Below are 27,632 nucleotides of genomic sequence, written 5' to 3' on the forward strand. Positions count from 1 at the left end.
ACTTAATATTTACATGAATCCTGAGAAAAGGAAGGGAACTAAGTTGAAATCTACATCTTGCATTGAAAAAAATAAGGATACATTGTGATCTGTCTCCTGAATAAAATGCATACAGAAAGCTGCTTATGCATTATGGCAGATTAGAAAAATGATCAAAACACGTTAAATCAAGGCTTGAATATGAAGAACATGAAAAACAGCAAATGTTAGAAACCCTACATCTGCACAAACAATTCTAAATTGGCAAAATGGTCACTGCTGACTCTGTAGGATATAATTTCAAATAACTAACTTTACAAAGAACCTAGTTTAAAAAATTAAGCAGCTTGTTTGGTACTAAAAAATCTAGCAACTCCGGTCAAGTTTCATGTTGCACTGCATGTACACACAAAGAAGCCTACTTGCATATAAATGAAGATGGCTAATTTGCCAAAGCCTAAGAAATCAGCACATACAATACGTGCTTATCTGAAGTCGCACAGATAAGCTAACTAAAAAGCCAAGAAAGAAGACATGGCATTTGGTAAGCCACATGCTTCCCTTCATAAGCAAAGCAGAAAGACCAGCTGTTTGGAACCTTTCCCCCTTCATTTTCTAAAACAAGAGTTCAAAGGAAAATCATGACAAAATATGCACAGAAAGGAGATGCAGGTAGGAGGTGATAGAAAGATGACCTGGAATAGATCTAAACCAAGGAAAATAATACTGAAAAGAATTGGCCTAACAAAGCTCTGCATGGGTATATAAAACTTAAAAAGCTTGTTAAAATGTATTTTCCCTCTTTAATCGTAAGATGTCTATCTTCTCCAAAGACGAAAACAAAAAAGATGACTAGAGAGCACTTAAAATATTTCATGTTTCATTTTCAGGGGGGGAAAAAAAAAAACGGAATGGTGGGTTGGTCTTTATAACTCTAGAAAGATGCTAAACGTGCCCATAATTTTCACTTCAGATGTCTTTTTACAATATGAAATCCTCCCACTAATTACATACAAATATTAGGCAGATTTCAAACGATAAAATGAAAACAGAATTACCCCGCAGTTCAGTCAAAATGTCTATTTTTTGCTCAAGAATAGCTTCAAGTTGCGTGGCATATGAATCCACATCATAGTCTACTTCTTCAGTCATCTCTAGGAGAGCCTTTTCATCTTCTAACCATCGGATAGATTCCTAAAATGACACCCCCCCCCAAAAAAAAACCCAGTAAGCCTCTTTATAAGACAGAAACCAGTGTATAGATTTATTTTAAATATACTCAAACATACTCAAGACAGTATTCTCTGAAATATTTATAACCATAAAACATCTTTATTTATAGAATAAAATCAAGAAATATTTCTTTACATTCAAATGCAAACATGATAGAAAAAAAAAATGTCCTATTTTTACTTTGAGCGGGGTTTAGGGGAGGGAATGAATCAAACACAGACACACACACACCCACATCCCAACAAGTGGGGTTTGGGAAGGGAATGAAGCAAACACACAAACAGGTGGAATGAATCACACACGCACACACACCCATCAATGAGCAGAGTAAATCTCAAAACCTCAGCTATCCCTAAAACAACAGGTATAATAGAACTTCTGAGCAATCTCATGAGGCCTATGGGAGACTATAACTTGTAAATTATCAGATATCCATTTGGGCCTCACAGAGGTTGCGCAAAGAGGTAATCATAAATTCGAAACAGTAGCTCTTCAAAATTATTGACTGTAAGGAAACACTGGATAGCTCCCGTTTTTTTGGCTGCACTGTGTGGCTTGCAGAATCTTAAGCGTTCCCTGACCACGGACTGAACCTGGGCCCTCAGCAGTAAAAGTGTGGAGCCTAACCACTGGACCACCAACGAATTCCCAAGAAAGCCCATTTAGAAGAGTCAAGTGAACCACTAAATAGTAACTAATTACTACTATTCCTAAGTGCTTTAACGAAACCACTGTTAACTCAGTTTAGATATGTGGAATTTATGAATTTCATTTTTTCACAATGCCATGAACCATAGATTATTAACAAGGTCAGATCATTTTAAATTAAAGAGTTAGGGGATATAAATATGGACACTTTCTAACTTTTTACAGTACACACAATTTCACTTTTCTAAACACCAATGTAATTTAATGACTAATTACAATTAGACTATATATCACCATCTATTAGAAGACTAAATATGCATTGATTAAAACACAGGCACACAACCTCCCAGTAATTTTTCTTTTCCTTCAGCTATACATTTAATTTTTAGAAACAAAACCCCAGTGTGAAAAATGGCAGTTCACAGAAGGGAGGAACAGTGAATAGAATTTTAAGACTATTAGATTGAAAGTCAGAATACTCAGTTTTTCCAATAAACAAATTTTAGACTTCATTATAAAATGGCAAAGTGGGAAATGATGGGCTTCATATGACACTTCATTCAAGAAGGGCATAGACAACTACATATAATGTAATTTTAGTTGCTGAATTTATTAAATCACTTGAATACATAATATATATTAAGGGCATATACATATATATGCCCTTTATATACATATATATATATACACACCCATTATATATGAATATATAATAAGAAGGGCACAGACAACTATATATAAATGTAATTTTAGTTGCTGAATTTATTAAATTACTTGAAACAAATCAGGTAAGAAGACAGGCAGGCACACTTCCTAAGAAATCTGTTTTGAGAAGATAAGTATACTTCACTTTAATAAAGCATTCACAAGTCTACTGCTGAATTCCAAACCAATTCAACTATGCTGCACACACAACTACTCTATAAATGTACCAATTTAATTCTGACACATCAAGCATAAATTTCAATTTGAAAGCCTCACTAAACAACAAAGTTTTGTTGTTTAGTCACTAAGTCGTGTCTGACTCTTCTGCAACCCCATGAACTGTAGCCTGCCAGTCTCCTCGGTCTATGGAATTTCTCAGGCAAGAATACTGCAGCGTATTACCATTTCCTTCCAGGTATCTTCCCAACCCAGGGATCGAACCCGCATCTCCTCATTGGCAGGCAGGCTCTTTACCACTGAGCCACCAGGGGACCCTGTTTGAGTTTTACGGGTGTTCTTATTATTCTAACAATTTTCTTAAAATTACAAGAGTCCTTTTTGATTTAATCTAAATACCTAGGGCTCTTCTTAAGAGAGTCATAATAAGGGTTTGACTTTAACAGTTTTAATCATTGTGTATCCAACTCTACAATTATAAATAGTTCTCATATTTTTGAGCCCGTCATCCAAATGCGTGAATTGCCTAGAGTTGAGGAATGTTAATATTTGTTTACAGATAAAGATTTCTTCAATATCAGAGAAGGATATACAGGTTAATAGGACAAAGGATTTATAGTACTGTGGGAAGGGGGTGGGGTTCAGGAGCAAGCCGACCACGCAGTCTCCATAAAGATGTTCAAATAGGTATCACTCTCCAGAATATTTTCTTGTTTAATAAAGAGGGGAGGATCATACAGTAAAAGGTTTTTTAAATAGGCTGAACACACAATAGGATAAATACCTAAGGAGTTATGGCTATATGAAGGGATATATTCCTCCTCATTCATCTGCAACTGATGGCTCAGTCAGTGCAGTAACTCTCCTGAAATAACCTTCCTTTTCTGCAAAGACTAACTCTTCCTCAACTGCCCTGATACCCTTTAGAAGAGTTTTCCAACTGCCTACCATGAAGAAAGAGGTAAAGGAGGGCAGAAGATCAACTCCTCTAAAAATAGACAACTAACAAAAGCAAAGAAAGTGGGAGAATAGTAGAAATCAACTACATCTTTTTACCACAGTTGCAAAGAAAGTTTGTTTGTAGTCATCATTCATTCTATTCAAATATGCCCTACAAATAGACATATGCATAAACATAAACAAGGGCTTTTTTAGATTAGTGTGACATTCAAAAGTCATTAGTAGCTAATTTTTCAGAAAAACATGTGATTAAAGATTCTACCATACTTCACCTGGAATACTGCCCTGTGATCTTCTACAACTTGTTCTTCCATTTCTACCATTTGTGAGACAGCTTCGTGAAAAGTAAACAACTGTGGGGAAACCTCTTCTTCCTTAAAATAAAAACAGTTTAAAAACTATGACATAAGTTTATATTTTAAATGTTAGAATAAAAAAGTGATTTTTCTATGTCATTTACAAAAATGCAACTGAGAAAGTGAGGAAGCCTGAATATTAAAGACTAAAAATAAAAAACAAAAGGCAAAACCAGAATTTCTTTTCATGGGTCAAAAATATTTAACATTCAGTAAGACAACTCAAACTTAAATGTATCAGTAAGAGATAGTTTTCACTTAGCCCAAGCTTTACTACAGAATTACTCTAAAAAAGCAGTCTCTTTCAGGAGTGCAACTGTTCAAAAGTACACTTATCACAGGCTACAAATATACTGAAATATTTCCTCAGCATTGTCTATTTTCACTAAGAATTCATATATATGTCTTAAATTTCTTTTCAGTATAAGAAGGAAAATGTTGAGTTTTAAGTTCATTCAATGTTCATTTAAAATAACACTTCAGTATAACAGAGATGTAAATATTACATCCTTCATGACTGTAACTATCAAATTGGTATTCTGAAGGTCTTAACTCTTACTAAATTTAAACTCTGAATTGCACTACATAATTTACTTATTGTTTTTTTACAGAAGTTATAAGGGATAATTCATGACTCTACTTCATCCACAAAAAACTACAAATGTACACATCATATATTTTGGTCCTATAACAAGTCAAACTTCTCCAGCTTTGTTTTCTTTGTTGAGCTTCCTTTCCAACGCTACTATCTAATGATTTATTTCCTCAAAACGCAGCCACAGTGATAGAGAAGTTCACTTAAAATTGTTGTATAAAATGTCAGGGCAAAAGCAACATTTGTCAAACAAAATACACAATTCTAAATATATGGGTTTATCTTGGTTAAATTAAATATTGTAAGTAGACATTTGACTCATCAATACACTACCATCCCTACAAGTTTATATAATCACATTAGCTAAAGAATTTTTTATTTTCTCTTTGCGAAAAGAACCATCTATCTGTTTTTAATCAGGACATGCAGGCATGAGTCTCTCATATTATGTCTTTCTGGTAAACCCACAATCAAAAACCTTTACTTATTTATCTGCCCACCTCCCTGCCAAGCCCAGAACGTCCTGTGTTTCCTTTGCTTCAATATACTATGCAAATTCCTATCACTTCCATGCAGTCCATGCAGAGAACTTTTTTATCTATACAACTACTTACAGAATTCTAATGCACTTGATTATCCTCTTAGTCTGTCTACTGTATTACTTTTATCTCCAGAGTATGTCCTAGACACGAGTCCATTTTACCTACCTTGTTAAAATTTAATATAGCAGTAAGAATATGTAACACACGCATCAACAGTTGAACTATCTCAAGATAGTTCCTTGGGGAAGGCAAAGTTGAAAGAAATTCACCCTCTCTCATACATGGAGAAGGTTGCAAGAACCCATAATGTCACGCTTAAAAAGCGTCTAGATTAGTTCTAGTGACCTAGCCAAGCTCTCCCAATTAAGGTCCCACAGAGACCCAACAGATACAAGAATAAAATGGGAGAGATATGCTGTAGGGCGTGCCTATCTCATTCTGGTTTTCTGCATCTTTGAAGGCACCATATGCAGGAGCAAGGCAGGGTTGCTTTAAGGATTTCAAAAGCAACTACAGTCTCTTTCAAAGCTTTTGGGGGACAGAGGATAGACTAACACCAGGATTTCATTTTTAGTTATTTATCGTCTACGGTTCAAAGTTGAGAACTCTTATTTAAACCCGGTTTCTTAACTTCAGCATCACAGACATTTTGTGGGGGTTTGTGGAGGGAGAATGTCCCTGTGCATTGTACGATACTGAGCATCACCCCCCGCCTCAACCCACTAGATCTTAGCAATACCATCCCACTTGGGATGACCAAGATGTCTCCATACATTTTTTTCCCTGGAGAGGGGCCAAGTCATTCCTGGTTGAGAACTGCTGCATTAAGTCCTGCTTTATTAATAGGAAGTATTTTGGAACATGATAACAAAATTAGTATGTTCATTTGTTACTCTAGAATATCTGGACTTTAAATTTAGCTGACATAAGATTCACTCGGGAATAACAAAGACCCAGACTTCAATCCTGCCTGGCTTCAGCACGTATTACTTAATCTTTTAGAAAATGTGAGGATTATGTCAGTTAATAAAACGCTTAGCAAATATGTGTCATGAGGTAATAAGCAACTAATAAATGCTATCGTTTATCATTATAAGAAAATGCCACTTATAGGATTCTCAGTGGGAAAAGTGATACAAAACTATACAGATTATACATTTTAAAAATGAAGTTAAATAACTATGTGAAAGTTATATCTGTGCTTTTTGTTATTTTTTAATACATCTTTGTCCTTATGCATTATTATTTTTGAGCAACGGGGGAATCAAAATTTTAAATAATGAAATGTCACCAAACATTCAAAAATACAGAAAGCAGCTAGGTGTAATAAATGTCAGATTTTTTCATTTTTGATATAGTTTATGAGTCCTTTCAGTATATATCCATGTGTCTAAAGTAATCTTGTTTCTAAGCTTTATGTATAGAATATATTGCATGTACAATTCTCAAACTTGTCTGTTTCCTGTATTACTTTAAAAATTTCCCGATTTTAGGCACTTCCCTGGTGGCTCAGTGGTAATGAATCTGCCTGCCAATGTAGGAGACAGGGGTTCAATCCCCGATCCAAGAAGATCCCACATGCTGCAGAGCAACAAAGCCAGTGAGCCACAACTATCAAGCCTGTGCTCTAGAGCCCAGAAGCCAGAACTTCAGAGCCCACGTGCCCTAAAGCCTGTACACTGCAATGAGAAGCCTGTGCAACTCAACTAGTGAGTAGCTCCCGCTCAATGAAACTAAAAAGCCCGTATGGCAACAAAGACCCAGCACAGCTAAAAATAAATCTCCCAATTTTAATCAGTATAAAATCTGGAAAAAAGAATAGTTAGATCAGGGGTCAGCAAACTTTAGTACATATTTTGGCTTGTGAGCTGTATGGTCATTGTCACCTCTGTTCTTAACAAGCATGGCCATACTTCAACAAACTTTGTTTGTAAAATAGATGGCAAGCCCACAAGCTTTAGTTTATTGATTCCTGATTTAGAGGCCAGTTTTCACTTATTCTGGTATGTATGAAACAACTAAGATAATTACCATTATATTATGTCACTTACATTCTGTTCACAAAGAAGTTTTAGATCATCCCTCTGAGGGGAACTGCCCACACCCCACTGTGCCTCTAAGTCATCAATCTGATTTGGGGGATGGTGCATTATTGGACGGACGTCACCAGCAGCAGTTGGATCCACAGTCAGTTCTTTAACCCTATAAACACATAAGAGGTATCTTTAATTAACAAAGACTCATGAGGGATAAGAAATATCAACCTATTTAATATAAAAGCAATTCAATTAACATATTAATATTGATGATGTCAGCTTTCCAGATCAAATCTAACTGAAATCTGTGGAAATATTAAAGGTATGCTGAGATATTAAACTTTAGGAATTTACTTAAGTACAACTTTATATAATTACTTCAAACATAATTACTGTGCATAACAAATTGAGAATCAAAGTATGCTATTCAGAATTTCAAAATAAGAGACACGTGATACAGTTAAAAATGTTACAACAGTACTTAGACTAATAAATGCATCATTGTAAAAAATCAGTTTTTTTTGGGGGGGGGGTGCTGCTGTGTGGCAGGTAGGGTCTCAGCTCTCTGACCAGGGATTGAAACCACTCTGGAGTGGAAGCACAGTCTTAACTACTGGACCACCAGGAAAGTCCTCTAAAAATCAAAGAATTTAATATACTTTGCAGATTTTTGGTAGTTACAAGGCTCAATTAAAATTAAAATACCTACACATGAAATATTTCTAATCCATAAAGATCAGAAGCTGTAAAGCTTTATCATTAAAAAAAGTTTACTCCCTTATACTCAAATTTACACATTTGGGAGAGGTACACTTTTTTTTTTTTTAATTTAATTTTTATTTACTTGTCACACCATGCAGCATATGGGATCTTAGTTCCAATCAGGGATTGAATCTGCACCCCCTGCGCTGGAAGCATGGATTGTTAACCACTGGGCCACTAAGGAAGCCCCCAAGTATCCATTTTTTAAGTCAAGAGGATCCTTGTGATTTCCTTGCACAAAGAATGTAAACTTTTCCTTTTAAATAAGACAGTCTATCCTTCAATAATAAATATGGAAAGATGACATCATCCTTAAAAATATGAGAGGGGGAAAAGGAAGCCTGAATTCTAAATCAACATTTTAAAGCAAATAAATGAATAAAGTATGTAAAAATTAAGATCATGCAGTATAACCACCACCTGTCAAACAAAATGAAAATGAAAAATAAAATGACTCAGGACAAAAGAAGTATATGCCATGAAAGTAAATGCTACGAAACATTTATATATAGCACAATCCAAAAGAAACTATTTAAAATAAACATCGTATGTATAGAATAAAGTAGACCTGGTAATCGAAGGAGAAAAGTCGTCATACTCATAAGAAGGAGAGAGATCAGGGCGACTGCCACTACCCTGTGAGAAGGGAATGTCTGATGGACTAATTCCAAACTCCTTTACTCTGCAGCACCAAACAGCAACAAATTAAAAGAAAATGCTCTTGTAAAGACAGGAATGCACATTTCAAGTTTTCATTTAATACTAACTTGATTAGAAAAGGATCAACTTTGTTGTGACAATGCATTTACACTATCTTAAAAATAATTAAAGTTAAGAGGTTTTTGAACCCCTCTGTTCTATTGATTCCCTACTCCATAATTCTTCCTTTTCCCAAGATCTTTTCTAGAAGTTTAACTAGACCATCAATTAAATTTGAAATGCCCTGTATTAAGCTACATGACCACTCGTGTCTAACTTCCTTCTGTAGTCAATACCATGAGTATTTTATAGCATTAATGAGTCCTCAACAGTCTTGCAGTCTTTTCAAACAGGACAGAAGAGAATTAAAGTCCTAATGGCATACAATCTTTATACTGAATTAACTTCTTTCCTATGCACCTAGAATGTATCAGTTATGAAGCAACTTTGGAACAAACTGAAAAAACAGTCACTCAAATAATTTTCTGTGTTTGGTGATTCAGATGATGAATCATGGCAAAGAAAATCCTTTAGCAATGGAATTTTAATTGTTCTTGACAATGTCTCTAACAGGTGTATTAACCAAATCACGGGTTTTCTGCACCAACTTTTTTGAGTTCCTATATCCTCTTTGGGCCAATCCTACTTAATAACAGCAAGCAATATTTATTAATTACTTTCTATCAGCAGATAGCATGATTAGTATTTCTCAGACATTATTTAACCATTACGACAATGTTGTGATATTACCACCATTTTACTGATAAGAAATTGGTTCAGAGCAATAAAGTACCTTACCCAAGTTCATTCAGTGAGAATGTGGCCTAACTGAGGTTCAAACCTGGCTGAGTACAAATTTTATGTTTGAACACTTCAATATATACCAACCATATTCTCTATTTTTCTCATTACTTCTCAAATTAAACTAAACGAAATTACTGTTTATACACATCAAAATAGTCACATAGATAAAACTAGTAATATCTTATACTTAGAATCTTTCTTTGACCTTTTGGTAATGTCTACTCTCAAAGGTTCAATATCACATTCATTTGCCCTTTATCCTTTATAGTCACTTTATAAAGCTTATTTACATACATGCTGACAAACCTAAATTTCTAATACTGAGTTAATCACTTTTTTACTCCCAACCCCATTACTTATCTTATTCTTTCAGAATATCCTCATTTAGGTACCCTTTTAGCCCCTAACCACACATTTTCCCTCTATTCAAAGCTCTCTTGCCCAAGCTGAACTATACTATATGCAGGAATTATATTCCTCAAATGAGCTATCAAAGGAGGTTGAAAATCTTTATTCCTAGAGATATGGAAATAAAAGACAGAACTGTTTGTCCCAGATGGTTAGTAATGTTGCAAATGAATCACATTACATGATAATAAATTAAAATATTTTACTTGGGTCTAAATGAACTAGAGGAATAGCCAAATACAGAAGTCTGAAGACATGAGGGTTTTAATTCTACAGCAGGACTATAACACTAAGCTGTTCCTCATCTCTCCCATGAACAATTCTGAAATAAGAAGCATTTTAAATTAGTGATAAAAACCCTACAATACCAAAAATGTTCACTATAAAGAATGATTAAACATTCATAGCCAAGATTTTATAATTCAAAGTTTAAAAGGGATTAAATTTAAAAATAAAATTCTATTATATTTTTAAAGAAATTGTTATTTTTCATCTTTTGGCAAAAGCTAAGTTTATACTTTTCAACAGTTTCTACTGATGATTTTTTTAAATCTCTTAAAGCAAAAGCAAAATACCAAAGAACAAAGGGTGTTCTCATTTATGTGAAGTTCAAATACAGCTACCTATATTGTTCAAAGATACATTCATAGGTACTAAAACTATTTTTAAAAAGGGAGAAAGAAAGAAAATTGAGCAATTTATTCCAAAATCAGGATAATGGATTAATGGATTGAGATTTATGTATTTATGCATGTTATTCAGGATCTGTGATCAGGATGGGACACATGGGGAATTTTCTGGGGGTACTGGAAATGTTCTATTTCCAGGTTTGATGACTAGAATTTATACTTTATAAGTATTCATTACATTATATTATGTAAAGTATGAAGTTTTCATTTATTATGTTTGGGTACTTTCCTATATGCATATATATTTAACATCTTAATGGAAGATTAAAAATAAAGTCTCAATAGTGACTAAAACAAAAGCAGTACAAAATACTCATGTTTAGCAAAATTAAAAGACTCATCACACTAGAAATGGAATACAAAGAGGAATTTTATCTTTAGGTTAAAATCACAAATGCAGTATGTGATAACAGAAATTTTAAACTATATAAATAGTTATTTAAAACAAGAGCAATGGGAACAAATTGTTTTAATGGTGTATAACGCTTTCTGTCCTCTCATTTGTAATAATCCAATTGTCTATTCAAGTTTGTAACTGTATTTTCACCATATAGAACACCACAAAGAATGGTGCTATCACTATTAAATCCCTAGATTTCCCATGTATAACATTTAACATTATCAGAAATAATTGTTTAGCATAGAGCAAAATAATTTAAGAAATACAGACTGCGCCTGATACTCACTTACTTTTGAGTCTTAACATAATGAGAACTAATACTACGAAATATAACTTGGTTAAATGGAAAAATGTATCATTTTCTTGAGTAAGACCAATTCTACTAAAAATGTAACTGTCTTCTCAAGTTACTCAACACAACCCTAATTATTTTTATTTTTAGGATGTGATAAAATTATTTTAAATATCATTTTAACAAATATCATGCAAACATTTTTTTGAAAACGGAAAGAACAGTAAGATTTACCCTGTAAGATATTAAATCAAATCAGATACTGTTCTATTCCTTTTGAATTTCAAAATAACCATATCTCATACCTATTTGCATATCTTAATGTATTGAGGGTATTTTCACAGGATGCCATTCCTGGAGAGATTGTGGCAATCTATGGGGGGAAAATGCAAAGATAAAGAAAATGTTATAGATGACAGTAATACTGACACGTGGTTCCTTAAGGTCTAATCTTAATACGGTCTCCCAAAGGAAAGAAACTCCAAGGTAACTCAGTATCTCACACACGTAGTCATATAGTAATTACAAACTCCAGTTAAAATATAAACAGCTCTAACAGCACCACAAAATGATCAAACATCAGGCAGAGAATGGAGGTCAACACCTCAAAGAAGGGAGTAACACTGAGTACTCACTGCCCCTCTTTTTGATAAATTTTTTTTTTTGTCTAAGGGCAAATTGTGCTGCTGTCACATAGGACAACTAAAACTTCAATAAAAACCTGGAGTTTCACTAGTTAAGAAACTAAATAAATAAAGCACAGTTTGGAGGTGGGCACCATAGCAACTGGGAAGTGAAGTCTGTCCCAGAAGAGAAGTAACCACAGAGCGAGAAACTCGTGTGTGTGTGTATGTATACATACACGTGAGTACTCTACCCAAATACACACATTACCCACATCTCTGCCTGACCCCCAAACTGGAGTACACAAGGCCGACTATAAGAAACATAGCTAAGTCTAAAAGAGCTAAACAGAGATTTCAAGGTCAGTTGCTGCCCAGAGCAGGGGAGACAAGAGTTTGGAGTTCAGCTAAGTTAACTTTCTGCTAAAATAATAGTAACAACAACAAACCAATAATATTCAGAAGAACATAACAGAATCCAGAGTGTCTGTAAGATATTCATTCATAATGAAAATTATATAATCCAAAATTCTAGACATATGAAGAAAGAGAGAAGTGTGACCAATATATAAGGAAAACAGAAAGCAATGGAAACCAATCTCACGAGGACTCAGAGATGTTGTAATTAATAGAATGCATGAATGTATTATAACTGTAATACAATCCTATCAGATTGGCAAGGACCACATTTTTAAGTTTCACTGTATCACAGTAGAAAACTTTAAATGCCATTAATGTATTTCATAAATTTCCCATAGATGTTGTATAATTATTCATTTAGGATTAAGACAAAACAAGCAAACTTACCATGCAGGTACGAGAGTTTTCACCTATGAATGAATCTCTTAACACCTGAGTGAGTTTACTTGCTCGGAAAGGAGTATGAGGTTTATTTCTACCTAAGGCTCTGATGCACTCCTGAAAATTAAGAAAGCAAATTTCACAGATTATGTTTCTTATAAACAGTAATCTTAACGAACATATTTAAAAGATCTCTTACAATAACCCTAACATTTAAGATCTGATCAGCTCTGAAGATTCTATCAAGAGTTTTGTTTACAGCACAGTAAAAATGTTCTTATAAATCTTTATTCAAGAAAATGAAATTTGGGAAATAAAACCACCAGAAACAAACCCCATAAAACAATCTAATCAGAAGACTACTTTGTTAATTCCAAGAGATTCTGCCGGAGACTATGACTGGTGTTTAGAAGTGACAGGCAGTAGGATAACTGTTGTTGTTCAGTTGCTAAGTCATGTCTGACTTCTTGTGATCCCATGGGCTGCAGCACGCCAGACTTCCCTGTTCTTCACTATCTCCCAGAGGTTGCTCAGCTTCATGTCCATTGAGTCGCTGATGCTATCTAACCATCTCATCCTCTGCCACATCCTATTCTCCATTTCCCTTCAATCTTTCCCAGCATCAGTGTTTTCCAATGAGTCGGCTCTTCACATCAGGTAGCCAAAGTATTGGAGCTTCAGCTTCAGGATCAGTCCTTCCAATGAATATTCGGGGTTGATTTCCTTTAGGATTGACCTCTTTGCTGTCCAAGGGATTCTCAAGAGTCTTCTCTAGCACCACAGTTCAAAAGCATCAATTCTTTGGCGCTCAGCCTTCTTTATGGTTCAACTCTCACATCCATACATGACTACTGGTTTGACTATAGTCAAACCATAGCTTTGACTTTATGGACCTTTGTCAGCAAAGTGATGTCTCTGCTTTTTAATATGCTATCTAGATTTGTCATAGCTTTGTTAAACTTTTTCCATAAAAGAAAAAATAGAATGTTTTCTTTTCTTTGTTAGTCAAGGGAGATATATAATATTGGCCTAACTTTCTGAAAGCCATTCCACATTTTTCAGAGAAACTTTCTTAGCTTAGTTTTGTGGTTCCTTGTTCTCCTTCAAGAAAAAAGATTGATTAATGATTAAGGCTCCCTGGAATCTCCCTAAATAGCCTGTCAACTATTTGGAAGTGGTGTGTCAACTAACAGATCTTTTAACTACCCTAAAAAGAATAAATAATATGTATAAAGAAAATTTCTGGGAACAATAAAAATCTATAACTGCAAATATAAATAACTAAATTTTGATAATCTCTCTTATTAGAAAAAAACAAACACTATCATTTTGTAACTGAGTAAAACAAAATTAAAGTCAAAAGTAAGAGACTTTTCACAATTAAAAGGACTTTATTTACCTTGAGTGCTAAAAGGCTTTTATTAATTTCAGCACCTTCAAGCCTAGTTTGCCTGTCCGCACTGGAAGTATCAGCTCCTCTTTCATTTCCAGCCAAATCGATGAGAGAAAATTTGCCATGTAGTTTTCCTTTCCTTCTAAGGATAATCTGAAACACTGCATGGCTCCGAGATGAATGTGCATTTGCAGATGTCTGACCGGACGTTCTACAATGTAATTAAGAACATTTTGATATGTAAAAAGTTCAATTTGTGCAAGCCACAATGTTTTCATTAAAAATAGAAACAAAAAACTATTCCGTTTTTATTATTTAAATACAATAGAGCTATTGTGAATTAACAACACAAATATAATGAGATTAATGCAGTTTAACCTGGCACACTTTAAAAAGTCTGGATGACCAATGATTTTTACTTCCAAGATACATCAGATAACATCTTGCTTTGCTCTCAAGTTATAATCAAATAATCTAAAATTGATCATCAAATTGTTCCTCTTTATTAAAATGAGTTACCTGCAACTGTTGCCTATGTCAATGAGTTTTAGTACATCTTCAACACATTTGACCTCCCGTTCCTGTAATCCCACCACTTGAACCTGCTGTTTTCCATCTTCAAGCACTCTTAATTTTGTTTTCCTATTTAGCAAGTCAAACACCTAAAAAAAAAAAAAAAAAAAGCTTTTGAAAATAAGAAGTTCTATAAAAATGAGTCATTCAGAGTCTAAAAAATTTTTTCAGAGAATCCTAGTAATAATTGTTATTAGAATAGTAATGATTGATATTGAAGTTAAAGAATTTCAAAGGGAATTAAAAAAAAATCTTATACACAAAACTTTAAAGTAATATTCTAAATACATATAGCAATTATGTGGTGGCAACAACTGTCCAACAATGTGAATGCACTCAATTCTGGTGAACTTCTACACTAAAAAATAGTTAAAATGGTAAATTTTATATGTATTTTTAAACCACAATTTAAAAAGCTTACAAAAATTATTTTAAAATTTCAACTTACCTTACCACTATAAATTTCAAAAAAGGTTGCATACACTTGAAGTTCCAACTTCTTATAGTTTGGCTTCTTTAGCATTAAAAATACATCCCGAGCTGCCAATAATTTCATATGGAGAAAATGTGTTAAGATGCAAAAAAATTGTTTTTAAAAAGAAATTCAAATTTTCTATTTTCAGAGGAATCAGTTTATGCTTACCTAGAATGATAGTATCAATAATAAAAATGAAGACTAAAGTGGATACTAACCTTACAAAAAATAGTAAGTTTGTCTACATTGACAGTTTAGAAGTCACTCTCCTTCATATTCAAGAAAAGAATGCTACTACTTATGGAGATCAGCCCTGGAGGGAATGATGCTGAAGCTGAAACTCCAGTACTCTGGCCACCTCATGCGAAGAGTTGACTCATTGGAAAAGACTCTGATGCTGGGAGGGATTGGGGGCAGGAGGAGAAGGGGATGACAGAGCATGAGATGGCTGGATGGCATCACTGACTCGATGGACGTGAATCTGAGTGAACTCTGGGAGTTGGTGATGGACAGGGAGGCCTGGCGTGCTGCGATTCATGGGGTCGCAGAGTCGGACATGACTGAGCGACTGAATTGAACTGAACTGACTTATCTTTATAAATAGCGTAAGATTACAGGTGGTCACAATAAGAGTACTTTCATAATTACACCAAATGGGAACTTTTCACAAAGCAGCTATTCAACAATACTAAGCTCCAACAATGTGTCAGATTACAACACACACACAATCAAGATTTCTGCCCCCAAAGCAAAGCTCTTTCCAAAGCAGTCCGATAACCTAAAACTGACAAAATACGTATAAGGACAGCATTAATTACCCTTAAAATTCTGCACTGTACTTACAAATCTTTTCCCAAACCACCTGAATAATATTCAAGAAGAATGTTATAAATGATACCCAAAAAGGAGTTACCTGCTAATGCATAAATTCCTTTAGAACAATCTTGATTCTTTCCTGAAAAGTCACCTCCCATTGTCTATATGTTAAAAAGAAGAAAGAGTTTAGGTCTTACAATTAAGGTATAAGAAAAATAAACTCGCTTCCTACCAGGATGTAACTAACAAATTACTTACATGAGTCTTTCCACTTCCAGTCTGCCCATAAGCAAAGCATGTAGCCATTCCCCTCTCAAATATAGTTTCCACTAGTGGTCTAGCTGTAAACCTTAAAAATAAAATGCACCAGTCAGAATGTACCGTTAATATTTAAATTAAATAAGTAATCAAACTAGTATCTAGTGTTATTAATAAACAAATCTTACACCAAGATTTTTAACAAACCAGTAGGCTCAACTCTAAGACCACAATTGAGTCTACTGATTTAAAATTTTAAATGTCCATGTCCTAGAATTGCTTAAAGCTCTTTAACGCATATCTTCAAGCAATAATTCCATAATAAAAAATGGCCACAAAATTAATAACTGCCAGGGGGGGAAAAAAAACCTGATAGTAGCTGAGCTAAAGACACACATATTAATAGAAGACAATAGTAAAGTTTTAAAAAGTAACAACAAAATATGGTAATATCAGCCAGATAAGTAGGACATACATGAAAACCAAAACAAAAAACCCCAACCCAAACTCAAAAATATATCAAAGGTTTCAACAGACACAGAATCAAGACTGGTAATCTCAGAAAAGAAAAGCTAGAGGGGGAAAAAAGTACAAAAACATTATCTTAAGAAGTATAAAAGTGGTAAAATTTTCCTGAATGTGAATAAGCAAATACAAATGATGCTTGTAAGACAATGAATTCTGAACTGATGAATAGTCTTGATTCAGGAAAAGGATGCCCAAATATTATAAATAAGCAAATATAAACAATCCTGGTAAGACAATGAATTCTGAATTGACACTCTTGATTCAGGAAAAGGATGCCCAGTATTATGTATTGGTATAATCACTGCTGGAGTCAAGATTAAAAAGGTAAGGAGGGACAAAAAAATACTTCACTGAGCAGTGCTCTAAAAAGCGTGATACAAAACAAATGGGTTTTTTACACAGGCTTCAAAAGAACATATGTGAACACTTTATACAGCTCTACTGATTTTTCAAAGGCACAACTGGAGAAAGTACAGAACAAAAGAAGCAGAAAAAAGTTTGAATCAAACAGAATTAGAAATGAGTCTGAAGAGTGATAGGACAAAAAAAAGCCTAATTCCTCAACCCACGGAAGTTAAGGATAAAAGAAAGGGGACAGAATTAATATTGGTAAAATTAAGCATAAATACAGGGTGAAACAAAATGTTTACTAAATCTAGCACATACACAGAAACACACATTTATAATGATTTCTTGAAAATGATTATAAAAGTCAGACAGATATATTTTTGAGACAGTAGTGGAGGAGACAAGGGAGTGAGGGAGAAGGAGAGGACTCAGTTTTCAGAAAGGTAAAAAATATACAATTTATCATTATAATTCCCTTTTTAAACAAATTCTTCACAATACCTCTATCTAGCATTCACGTACTCTTTAATTTTGCCCTCTTCTTTAGAGCTGAACTCCCAGTTTACTGGCTTAAGACCAGAGGAGTTGATCTTAACAGGATCTCATTTATCATAACTTGTTAGCATTCTCACTAATTAATTTTGTTTTCCAGTCAAATTTATAAAATAAAAGGGCAATGAAGCATAGCATTCAAGTAACTGCCAAGAGCATTTAATATAGACTGAAATAACAATGCTGCTAAAATTGACCTGTTAAATAATGAGAAGTAAATGTTTACAAACTATGTATGAAAATCTAAATTCGGATAAAATGTGGGACACCAATGCATAATACACGTAAGTTTGAAATGTTTGTAGGTTAAATATGCAAACATAAGAATTTGATGTACTAAAACTATTCCAAAGTTTAAATATGATAAACTAGGCAAATGCACGTAGATTTCAGAACTTTTTTCCTTAAGTGGTCAATAAAGATTTAGACAAATAAGTGTCTGATGTATAACAGTTATGGATATTGCACCTCTGGAGAGATATGCCAAGATCAATGTAAGTTTCAGGGTGGTGCTGAACACCCTGAACACAGAACAAGAACAAATTATGATTTACAACAAATTTACCTACCTGTAAACCATTTCATTAGGAGCTGAGTCATCAAAGGCATAATCAAAACGAAATGTTTGGTTTTCTAGGTACCTTGTTAAATCTACTTTTTGTTTTGGTTCATGTACCATCACAACATCTTTACTAGGGATTGTGATTACATCAAGATCTTTCATTTGAGTTTCTAAAAGAATAAATAAAAAAATCAACGGCCAGTAATTTCCACATCATTTGAGTTACTGAACAAAAATTATTTTAGGTAGTAAGAATTTAGATAAAAGTAGTATAACCCTGTAAATATAAATATCCCATAAATATGCCATTCAAATAGACTATTTCAACAACAAAGTTTTAAAAAAAAAACCCAAGATTTCCATAAAGCCAGGAAAGGCAAAGAGTCTTACAGCAATAACACATCAAGAGCCCTAACCACAGAAGTCTGCCTAATGTTTATATACAAATGAAATGATTTACGTTTAACTCTTCCAAATCAATTTGATTTCTGCTACAATCAAAATAAACCGCAAACAGGACAAAAATTGACCTTTGATTGGAGCTCAACAAACATACCTTTTTTATTGAGTGGTCGTTTTCTTACACAAACACATATCCTGTGTTCATCAATCTAGAAATAAAATAAGTTTTCTAGTTATTATTGGTGAATTATAAAACACTGAAAAGTTCATTATGCAATATTTCTAAGGTTTTAGAAATTTATACACAGCAAAAATACGATATGTAATTCACAAGTTTTAAGAGTCATCAGACAAAATTATTTTAAAAATTCAAAGTATAATGGAAACTTGCTGATTTTGTCATTTGGTAAACCTCTAGGAAATAACTTTGCAGACGACACGACTACTCTTAACTGCAACAGGTTCACATTAAGAAGCCACCTTATTTATGTCAAGATGGGCTGTATACAACAAAAGTAAAATTTCCTATCAGACTGAATTGGAGGGAAAGTTGTTGGCAAAGATAACTAGCTGTAGACAAGAAACAGGATTATCAGAAGATCATTAGGCAAAATAATTTGAACAATTTCATAATGTGCCAATTAATTAGACATATTTATTCATAAAACTTATGTTCCCAATATCTGTCTTGTAATGATATTTAATATAAAGTAGAAATTTGCAAAGTATGGCCTAAAAGCCTAACCCAAGTCACTACTGAAGTTTTACTGAAACAGCCATACCCATTCATTTATGTATTGTCTATGGCTGCTTTTCATACTACAAAGTCAGAAGTGAGAAGCTGTAACACAGAAAATATGGTTCACAAAGCCAAAAATATCAGGCCCTTTTCAGAAAAAGTTCTGCAAACACTACTGTAAAATCTGAGCTCAGATATAAGTTAAACAAATGGAGGGGCAACAAGAACTAAAATACACGAGATCAGATGTTATGAACTACTATTAAATCATATATAATACATCTGCCTGACATAAACATTTATTTTGTATACCCAATACATTCCATGTATGCTAGGTCAGATGTATTATTTTTCACAAATACAAATTACACAAGTATTCCCTGTCTAGTAAATTCTCATTCTTTAATAGGAAAGGAATGCATAATAAGACATTTTTTAAGCACTAGAGTTTTGGTTTACAGCATTCCTCAATAATCATTACTGTTAAAAGCCAAAATGACATTTATTTAAAAATAAAAAATTAATTAGAAGTTGGAAATGATGATGGGATCTACAGCCCAAGCCAAGAGGAAATCAACTTGGAATTGAGATGAAAGTATAAGTGATGGTTGCTTAGCAAAGCCCTTGGTAGGGCAGAGCAACAGTCAAGGATGTCAGAAGACACAATCTGCTTTCTGACCATCATTTATCTCACTTCCAAGTTATTTCCTCTTGGCTTGGGCTGTCGATCCCACCATCATTCCCACTTACTACTGATTAACTTTTTATTTAAACTTGAGCAAACTTCGGGATATAGTGGAGGACAGGACAAGGAAGCCAGGTGTGCTGCAGTCCACGGGGTCGCAAAGAGTCAGACACGATTTAGTGACTGAACAACCACCACCAAGGACTTAAAGGCTTTGCTGTGAAACGGGTATCTCTGTGAGAAGCCTGTCTAACATATCAATTATGGGAATTATGGGTAAATGTGGGTAGTTTCTTTCTCTTTTTTTGGCTGCACTGAGTGGCTTGTGGAATCTTAGTTTTCTGACCAGGGCTTGAACCCAGGCCCTCAGCTTGGAGTCCTAACCACTGCATCACCAGGGAATTCTCAATGGTTTCTTGATTTTCTTCTTAAAATATGGAGAAGGAACACTCATAAAAAGAGGAAAAAGTTACAGAGCTAAATCTAAATACAATATTAATTTAGGGGGTATCAAACATATTTTTATTCACAGCATAAAAAGTTCCAGGGCAATCATTTACAAAGAATCTTACAGGATCTGCTGTTGTTAACGGTCTATAATCCAAACTGCCTCTAAAGTCTCTGATCATACACATAATTTCATAATTTGGGTTTGTAGCATCAACATCCTGTAAGAAGACAGAGAATTCATCATTTATTATAATTACAATAAAGTAGCATTTGTTGCATTTATACATGGTTTGAAAATTAAAATTAAAGTAATAAATTGTGTCACTAATAATACCCAAGCCCAAACTCAAACCAGAGATGTGATATAGTTTCAGAGTTCAAGATCAGTAATTGCCCAGAAATTACTTTTATTTTAAAAACAAAATTCTGTTAGTCTACGTGCAATCTGTTAACTCCAAGCCAAATATTGCTTATTAAACCCACCCTTGTCTTATTTCGAATGTTATACACATACCTTAATTGTCCTAGAAAATTGAGCAAGAGAAACAGTACTCATTCTAAACATCAAAAAAGAACTCTAGAAACGCAGAAATTCTTAGAAAAATGCATTTAATCAGATTCTTATTTCCAATTCTTAATTTAATGTTTCAAGAAAATAGAACTATGGATTCACTTATGTTCATTTCCTATTTTTACTGAGTCTCTAAAAAAAAAACTAAGGCATGGTATAAAACAGTTCCAAATCAACAGGATATAGGATTTAAAGGAACTGGAAGCCAAGACAATTTTTTAAATCTTTAAAATTCAAAGTATTGAATGGTAACAGCAATTTACTTTTTTGCTTCAAAACTGAGAAAATTCAGATTAAGACACAAATAGCAATAGCTAACAACCTTTCCTAGCCAGGCCAGGAGTATAAATTATTAAATATTTTATGTCAGTTTTCCCCCCCATGTATTTTATTGCAGATTTGCTTTGAGTACGACTCAATTTCAAAACTGTTAATGTAACATACTTTCCATTAACGTTTTGATAAATAACACCAACTATATCAATTGAAAAGTAGAATATAGAGATCACAGATAAAAATATCATGAAGTACCCACAGGAGACACCAGGTGGCATCTGTGCTAAGAATCAGATGATATCAGCATCATTTATTTCAAAACCCAACTGGTCATTCTCAGGTCACTTTCAGATATAAGCTGATTTATTCAGGTTGAATATTATATTGATTCCACAACATCTTTATGATTAAGGGCACTTGAACATACTCCTAATAAGGAAACAATCCTGATATCTCATTACAGGAAACAAGTTCTGAGAATTGTAATAGTTACAATATAAGCACAATGGAGGAATTATTTGTACAACAGTAAAAAATGTGAAGACCTGTAGAGAGATAAAAGACCAGTCTTCTACGTAATTTTCCATTGTTGGTAAAATTCTGCTAACTATCTAAAGGAAACGTGAGAAGGGGGGCATGACAGAGCTACACTCTCAACATCTAGCATAAATCAACATACAACAAATTTCCACTCTCTCATTATGATATGTTCATTTATTAACCATGGAAAAACAACAGTAACATTTATAGTATAACCATACACTTTAACTGGTACTTTCAGAATGCAATTTTAGTCCTTTTAAAAAACCTGCTGCTGCTGGCACCCCACTCCAGTACTCTTGCCTGGAAAATCCCATGGACAGGGGAGCCTGGTGGGCTGTTGCCGTCTATGGGGTCGCACAGAGTCAGACACGACTAAAATCCTATTATTCTTGATGTTATAAATCTATTAGAATTCTGCAGCACAATGGCTTACTATTCAAAATGGAAAAAGCCTCAGGACTAAGACATACCAACTAAACGAAAAATTTATGTAGTAAAAAAAAATCTGTTAATAACTTATTTTCTCAAGAGTTTATATTATTCCTCAATGCCAATCTAAGGAACTATATTGAAATCTTTAAAGGAGTTATTTTTTCATAAGCCAATCACCTTCACTGACACAGTAAAATCTTTGGTTGGTGCATAAACAAAATATGTTTTCGTTACAAACCTGGGCTCTTTTTTCTCTAAGTTCTTGCTGTTGCAGTCTCCTTTTTTCTCGTTTTTCTTGCAACTTCTCTACCTCTTTCACACAATTCGATTTTCTACGTGCTAGAAGAAAAAGATGAGCTGTAGAAGTATAGTTTTCTTTTTAGAGTACCGTACTTATACAGAAAAATTTTATGTATCAATGTGATTTTACCACATACACCCAAAAAAAGGTACACAGGGACAAAACATGCCCATGACAAATATGTGAACTTACTTATGAGCTGCTTTAACACAAATTGGAACAGGACAAAATACGAGTAAGAGTCATGAAAAGTGACTCTAACATACTGCTACATATCATCTCTTGGTTTAGAATCAAAGATCTCTGAACTGATAAGGATAAAGGAGCATATTTCTTCTGTAACATCTGTCAAGATCATCTGGCCAGAATTTTAAATTTAAAGCAACTGAAACATTGTTATAGTTTTATATTTATAAATTTTTTTCTTCCAAAATATACATTAAAAAACCCAATTAACAGACTCACAACAACAACAATTTTCCACAATGGTAAAAATAAAACCTGCAATTAAGCTTGCAATTTGGGGACTTATAAAGTTGACCAAGAGAAGTTACATGTATGACTAAAACGACTGAATCCTTGGTACATGATTTACATACAAGGGGGTCCAAATTCCTTTTTTGCAGCTTGAACTGGAGATATATCTGAAACACTACCATTCTGCTGTGCAGAGGAAGACTGTTCAGGAAGCTGACTAGGCCGTGCGCGTGCAGAACCAACCACTGAAAGGGAAACACAAGTTTTAAATATATGTAATGATCAATTCTGTTCAATACACTGACAAGCTGAGAGGTTTTCAAAGTAACATGTACAGACTTAGGTTTTACCAATGTAATTGTAGCTACAAAACTCAATCTGAATAATTTATATAAAAACCAAAGCCAAACTTGATTTTAAATAATCATTAAAAAAAAAAGTGGGCAAAATACAGATTTTATAGCACTCTCATTTCGAAAAACTCAAACAATTCAGACATATAGAAAGTGGCGGATTCATGTTGATATATGGCAAAACCAATACAATATTGTAAAGTTAAAAAATAAAATAAAAAAATATATAAACTAGAAAGTAACAATGTAAAAGTATTTCAACTCTCTTTGTATTTTAAATCCCACTCTGCTCTTCAAATACGCAAATCTTCAACAGAGAATTTCCCACTGTGGATGTTACAAAAGTGGAAAAAACAATACTGAGTTAAATACAAACATTACATTTTACAAAGAAATGTAAATTTTCACAAGACTCAAAGAACAGTGCTGAGAGTGCGGGGCTTTCCCTCTACCTTGAACATCTCCCCTAATACCTACAGCTGTCCTGCGTCATTGTCTGTACATACAAGGAAACATCACTATTAGAAAGGACCATTCTGAAGAGCAGAAAAGAATTAACTGCGCTTTACATCACTCAGCTGAAAACATATGAGAGTCTTGAAATTAACTACAATTTATACCTATTCAATTTGTCTTCAGTTACCCATGATACTTTTTAAAAGTCTGTTAGCCAGAAAATTATGTAAAAATATCAATGATAAATTTATTGTTAAATAAGTAAATGTTAAATAAATTGTTAAATAAATAAATGTTAAATCAATTGACTACTTCCCCATTCCTTTCTTTCTCATAATACTCTTTTCAAATCTGAAAAATGATTGAGTAAATAAGATGGATCAAAACTGCACATAACATGGAGTTTCACATTTATCATATACCTTTACAAATCATTTTTTAGATATCACTGACATTATTGTCTTGGGAAATTAGGAAGATTCAATTTTAAAAATTAGCCATGTAAAGTTTAAATAAATAACACCACCAGGGGTAATGTTTACCTTTGATTTACCTTAGCAGGGCCATAGGCAAAATTAATACATAAAATTTTACCTCTATTATCTCTTGGAGGAGGCTCATTCTTAATAGAAGCCACAGTCCGTCGATTCTATAAAAGAGAAAACATTCATTTTACTTTCTCTCTTTATTCCTCATATATACATCTATCATAATCAGCTTCCTTTAATTAAACAAAAATAGACATACAATAATACAAAACTAAATGGAAAAAAGGGAAAAAATAAATGGAGAAAAACTAAAATTATCTTATAATAAATTACCTGTAATGCCATCAATATTCAAGTTTATTTAAATACCCTGCCACTGTCCCAAAACAGGCAGAAATTAAAATGAGCCAGGTACTGTTCTAAGGGCTTCATATGTATTAATTCATTTCATCTTCACAACAACCCTATGAGGTCACTATTATTGTTATTCTGGATTCTCAGATGAGGAAACTGAAGTAAAAACAGATTAAATAATTTCATTAAAGTGTGTGTTTTTTAATCATCATGCTACCCTGCCAAAATTTCATCTTTGGATGTCAGGGGTAAGTAACAAAACAGAATTTTTAGGCAATGTACAGCTCATTGTTAAACTGAAACATCAAAATACTATGAAATACACTGTTGGTTTTCACGAAAAGGTTTCATTACACTTGCAAGGTTTTGGTCCTATTATTTATTTACCAAGACTTGACTTTATTCACCTAAAAAAAAGAAACCAAATAATGCCATGAGTTTCAATGCTAACTGCTCATCAAATCAGATGGCTACTATTAAAAGAATATTGATGCTAGAGCCACTCTTTAGATAAAATAAAACTGAATCTCTAGGAGTGGGGTTAGGAATAAGTGTATTCCGAAAAATTTCCAGGTGATTCTAATATACAGCAAAGGTTGCTAAGGACATATCAAGAAAGATAAACTATGAAGATCCTTCAAGGCTGTGAAGCCAAATATGAAAAACAGTCCATTTACAAGGGAGTAATTCTAAGGGGGATCTCTAAGCAGTGATTCTCAATATGCTGAAATTATATGAATTGAAAATGTCTTATGTTCATAAAAGCAGAATATTGTTGATATCAGAATTTTGCTGATATTGTTGAGTTTCTATCATATTATATGTGGGTGCCTATGAATGTCTTCCATGCAAGACAGTGAGCTCCTACGGGGCTAAAATCTTATTAATCTTTGTAGAAGATAAAATCAACAATGTAGTAAAAATTTTTGAACACAAAGAATTGCAGATTTAACAACTGTCAGGGACTATCTGGTTTTTAAAAAGTTGTATTTTGATACAAAGTTTTAACATTGAGACATTTCAATAGAGAAGAGGAATTACTTTAAAATAATTTTAAAATCACATACATTTTTAACTGTTAGGAGGGGCATAGCATGGCTTTAAAATTTACCTTCACAGATAATACAGAAATAGTTAAACTGTCATCTCATTTTTAAAAATAAATCTAAACAGCAGAATTACTATCTGAAAAGACTACTAAAATGGAAATTTATTATGAAAAATAAATTAATCTTTTCTTTATCAAAGTCATATGTATTCACTCAACAAATACTAACAAGCAAAGATTTTGACCACTGTCTTCTAATAAACTACTAGTCTTAGGAAAAATCCTAACCAGTCATGAAATTTCTAGGATCTAGAATTGTGAATTAGATAATTTTTCAATCCTTTAAAGTATGTGTGTGTATATATACATGCAGATGGCAGAAAGAATTAAGGTTTTTCTAAAAGCAAACAAATACATACTCTTCACAGTCCCATTTCAAACAAGAATACACACACACACCCTGCTCTGAATTTGTATCACTAACCTTTACAATTTTGTTTACTTTGGCTGAGGATGTTGGAGGTGGGGGTGTCTCTGGACTGGGCTCAATATCTTCATCTGGTACAAGGTCAGGGTTAAGTGAAAAAATGCTCTCCAGGTCAATCTGTTTTTAAAAAAGCATATATTTTCGGTGAATTTAGACAATCTTTCATTTTCAAATAAATTTACACATAAAGGATAAATGTTAAACAATTTCAGTCTAATGAATAATATTACCTTAAAAATTAAATTACCTAGAATTACAACCAACATATATTTATTTAAAAGAATCTCTCTTAAGGTAGTACTTTGTGGTCTGATTATATGTCTAATTACATGAGATATACAGGAGGTATCTACCTTTCTTTGAGTGAAATTTTTTAATCACTTTGAAAGTTTTTCAAAGAATGATAGCAGATACATGCACTATATTAAACTATACAGTTTTCTGTTTTGTTTCATATTCAGAATCTTGATTTTAAGACTAGAAATAAAATTTAACCTAGTGATCATACCTCTTTGCCTTTTGTATCTCCATTTTCTATCCACTCAACAGTTACACTTTCGTTATCTTCATTTAAAGATGTTACCATTGCTTGATGTATTCGGCCTAAGTGGGAATAAAATATACACTTTTAAAATGCTACAAATTATGGTATCCCTAAACACTGTCAGAAATAATTTTATAATTTACAAGTTTAAAAGACTATGATACGAGGGATTTGCACAGATTCTTGGGATTGGGGAATGAACTTTGTCTATGGAACCATAAATGAATTTGCCACTTGTCAAGACCAAGAACTCAAGAAACTGGATTAGACTGAAAGTTTTATTTTCAGCATATGTGATAAATGGTTACATGTGGCATGGAATGCCTGAAATTTTATACTGTTAAAACAGTTTGAATCCTTAAAGTGTCCTTATTGTAAGCCAACAATGATCCTGAAGAACACATAACAAAAATTCATGAAGCAATTTTTAATACTATATAGATACAAAATACTTTTAACTTAAATTTCACTATCATTCCCTATACAATTGATCAAATTGTTTAGAAATTATTAGGAAAATGGATCTGAGTCCAAAAAGTTCAGTTATTTTATACATGGGCTCATATAAAAATTAAGTGATGAATACATATAATCTTGTTATAATTTCAAATACTGAAGATTTAGGTATATACTGTCAGCAATATATTGGTGCTTTTTAAAAAACTAAAATATATACTGGAATCTTTCCGCGACAGCATTATGGATCAACGTTAATTTTAACAACTTCATAAGCATTCTATAAAAGGAATACATCATAATTTATTCTTTTACTAAGAAGAATTTAAACTGTTTGCAATTGTTTGCCACTAAAA

General features: G+C 33.2%; 1 protein-coding gene across 4 annotated transcripts in view; it reads right to left on the reverse strand.

Moving 5' to 3' along the window:
- Positions 1-27,632, reverse strand: part of KIF2A (kinesin family member 2A) — a 71,668-nt gene that overhangs the window by 6,334 nt on the left and 37,702 nt on the right. The window contains exons 2-20 of one of the 4 annotated variants that reach the window (XM_027520443.1): positions 26,785-26,879; positions 26,274-26,393; positions 24,494-24,548; positions 23,213-23,335; positions 22,551-22,651; positions 20,613-20,708; positions 18,771-18,825; positions 18,222-18,384; positions 16,225-16,315; positions 16,064-16,127; positions 15,124-15,215; positions 14,622-14,764; positions 14,109-14,313; positions 12,716-12,826; positions 11,591-11,658; positions 8,562-8,675; positions 7,247-7,397; positions 3,975-4,076; positions 1,038-1,173 (exon numbers count right to left, since the gene is read on the reverse strand). In XM_027520443.1, the coding sequence (XP_027376244.1) occupies positions 1,038-1,173; positions 3,975-4,076; positions 7,247-7,397; positions 8,562-8,675; positions 11,591-11,658; positions 12,716-12,826; positions 14,109-14,313; positions 14,622-14,764; positions 15,124-15,215; positions 16,064-16,127; positions 16,225-16,315; positions 18,222-18,384; positions 18,771-18,825; positions 20,613-20,708; positions 22,551-22,651; positions 23,213-23,335; positions 24,494-24,548; positions 26,274-26,393; positions 26,785-26,879 (2,085 nt within the window). The remainder of the gene's footprint in view (positions 1-1,037; positions 1,174-3,974; positions 4,077-7,246; positions 7,398-8,561; positions 8,676-11,590; positions 11,659-12,715; positions 12,827-14,108; positions 14,314-14,621; positions 14,765-15,123; positions 15,216-16,063; positions 16,128-16,224; positions 16,316-18,221; positions 18,385-18,770; positions 18,826-20,612; positions 20,709-22,550; positions 22,652-23,212; positions 23,336-24,493; positions 24,549-26,273; positions 26,394-26,784; positions 26,880-27,632) is intronic. The other 3 variants (XM_027520444.1, XM_027520446.1, XM_027520447.1) reach the window with 3 other exon arrangements.

The sequence above is a fragment of the Bos indicus x Bos taurus genome, chromosome 20 (genome assembly GCF_003369695.1).
Source record: "Bos indicus x Bos taurus breed Angus x Brahman F1 hybrid chromosome 20, Bos_hybrid_MaternalHap_v2.0, whole genome shotgun sequence".
NCBI lineage: Eukaryota > Metazoa > Chordata > Mammalia > Artiodactyla > Bovidae > Bos > Bos indicus x Bos taurus.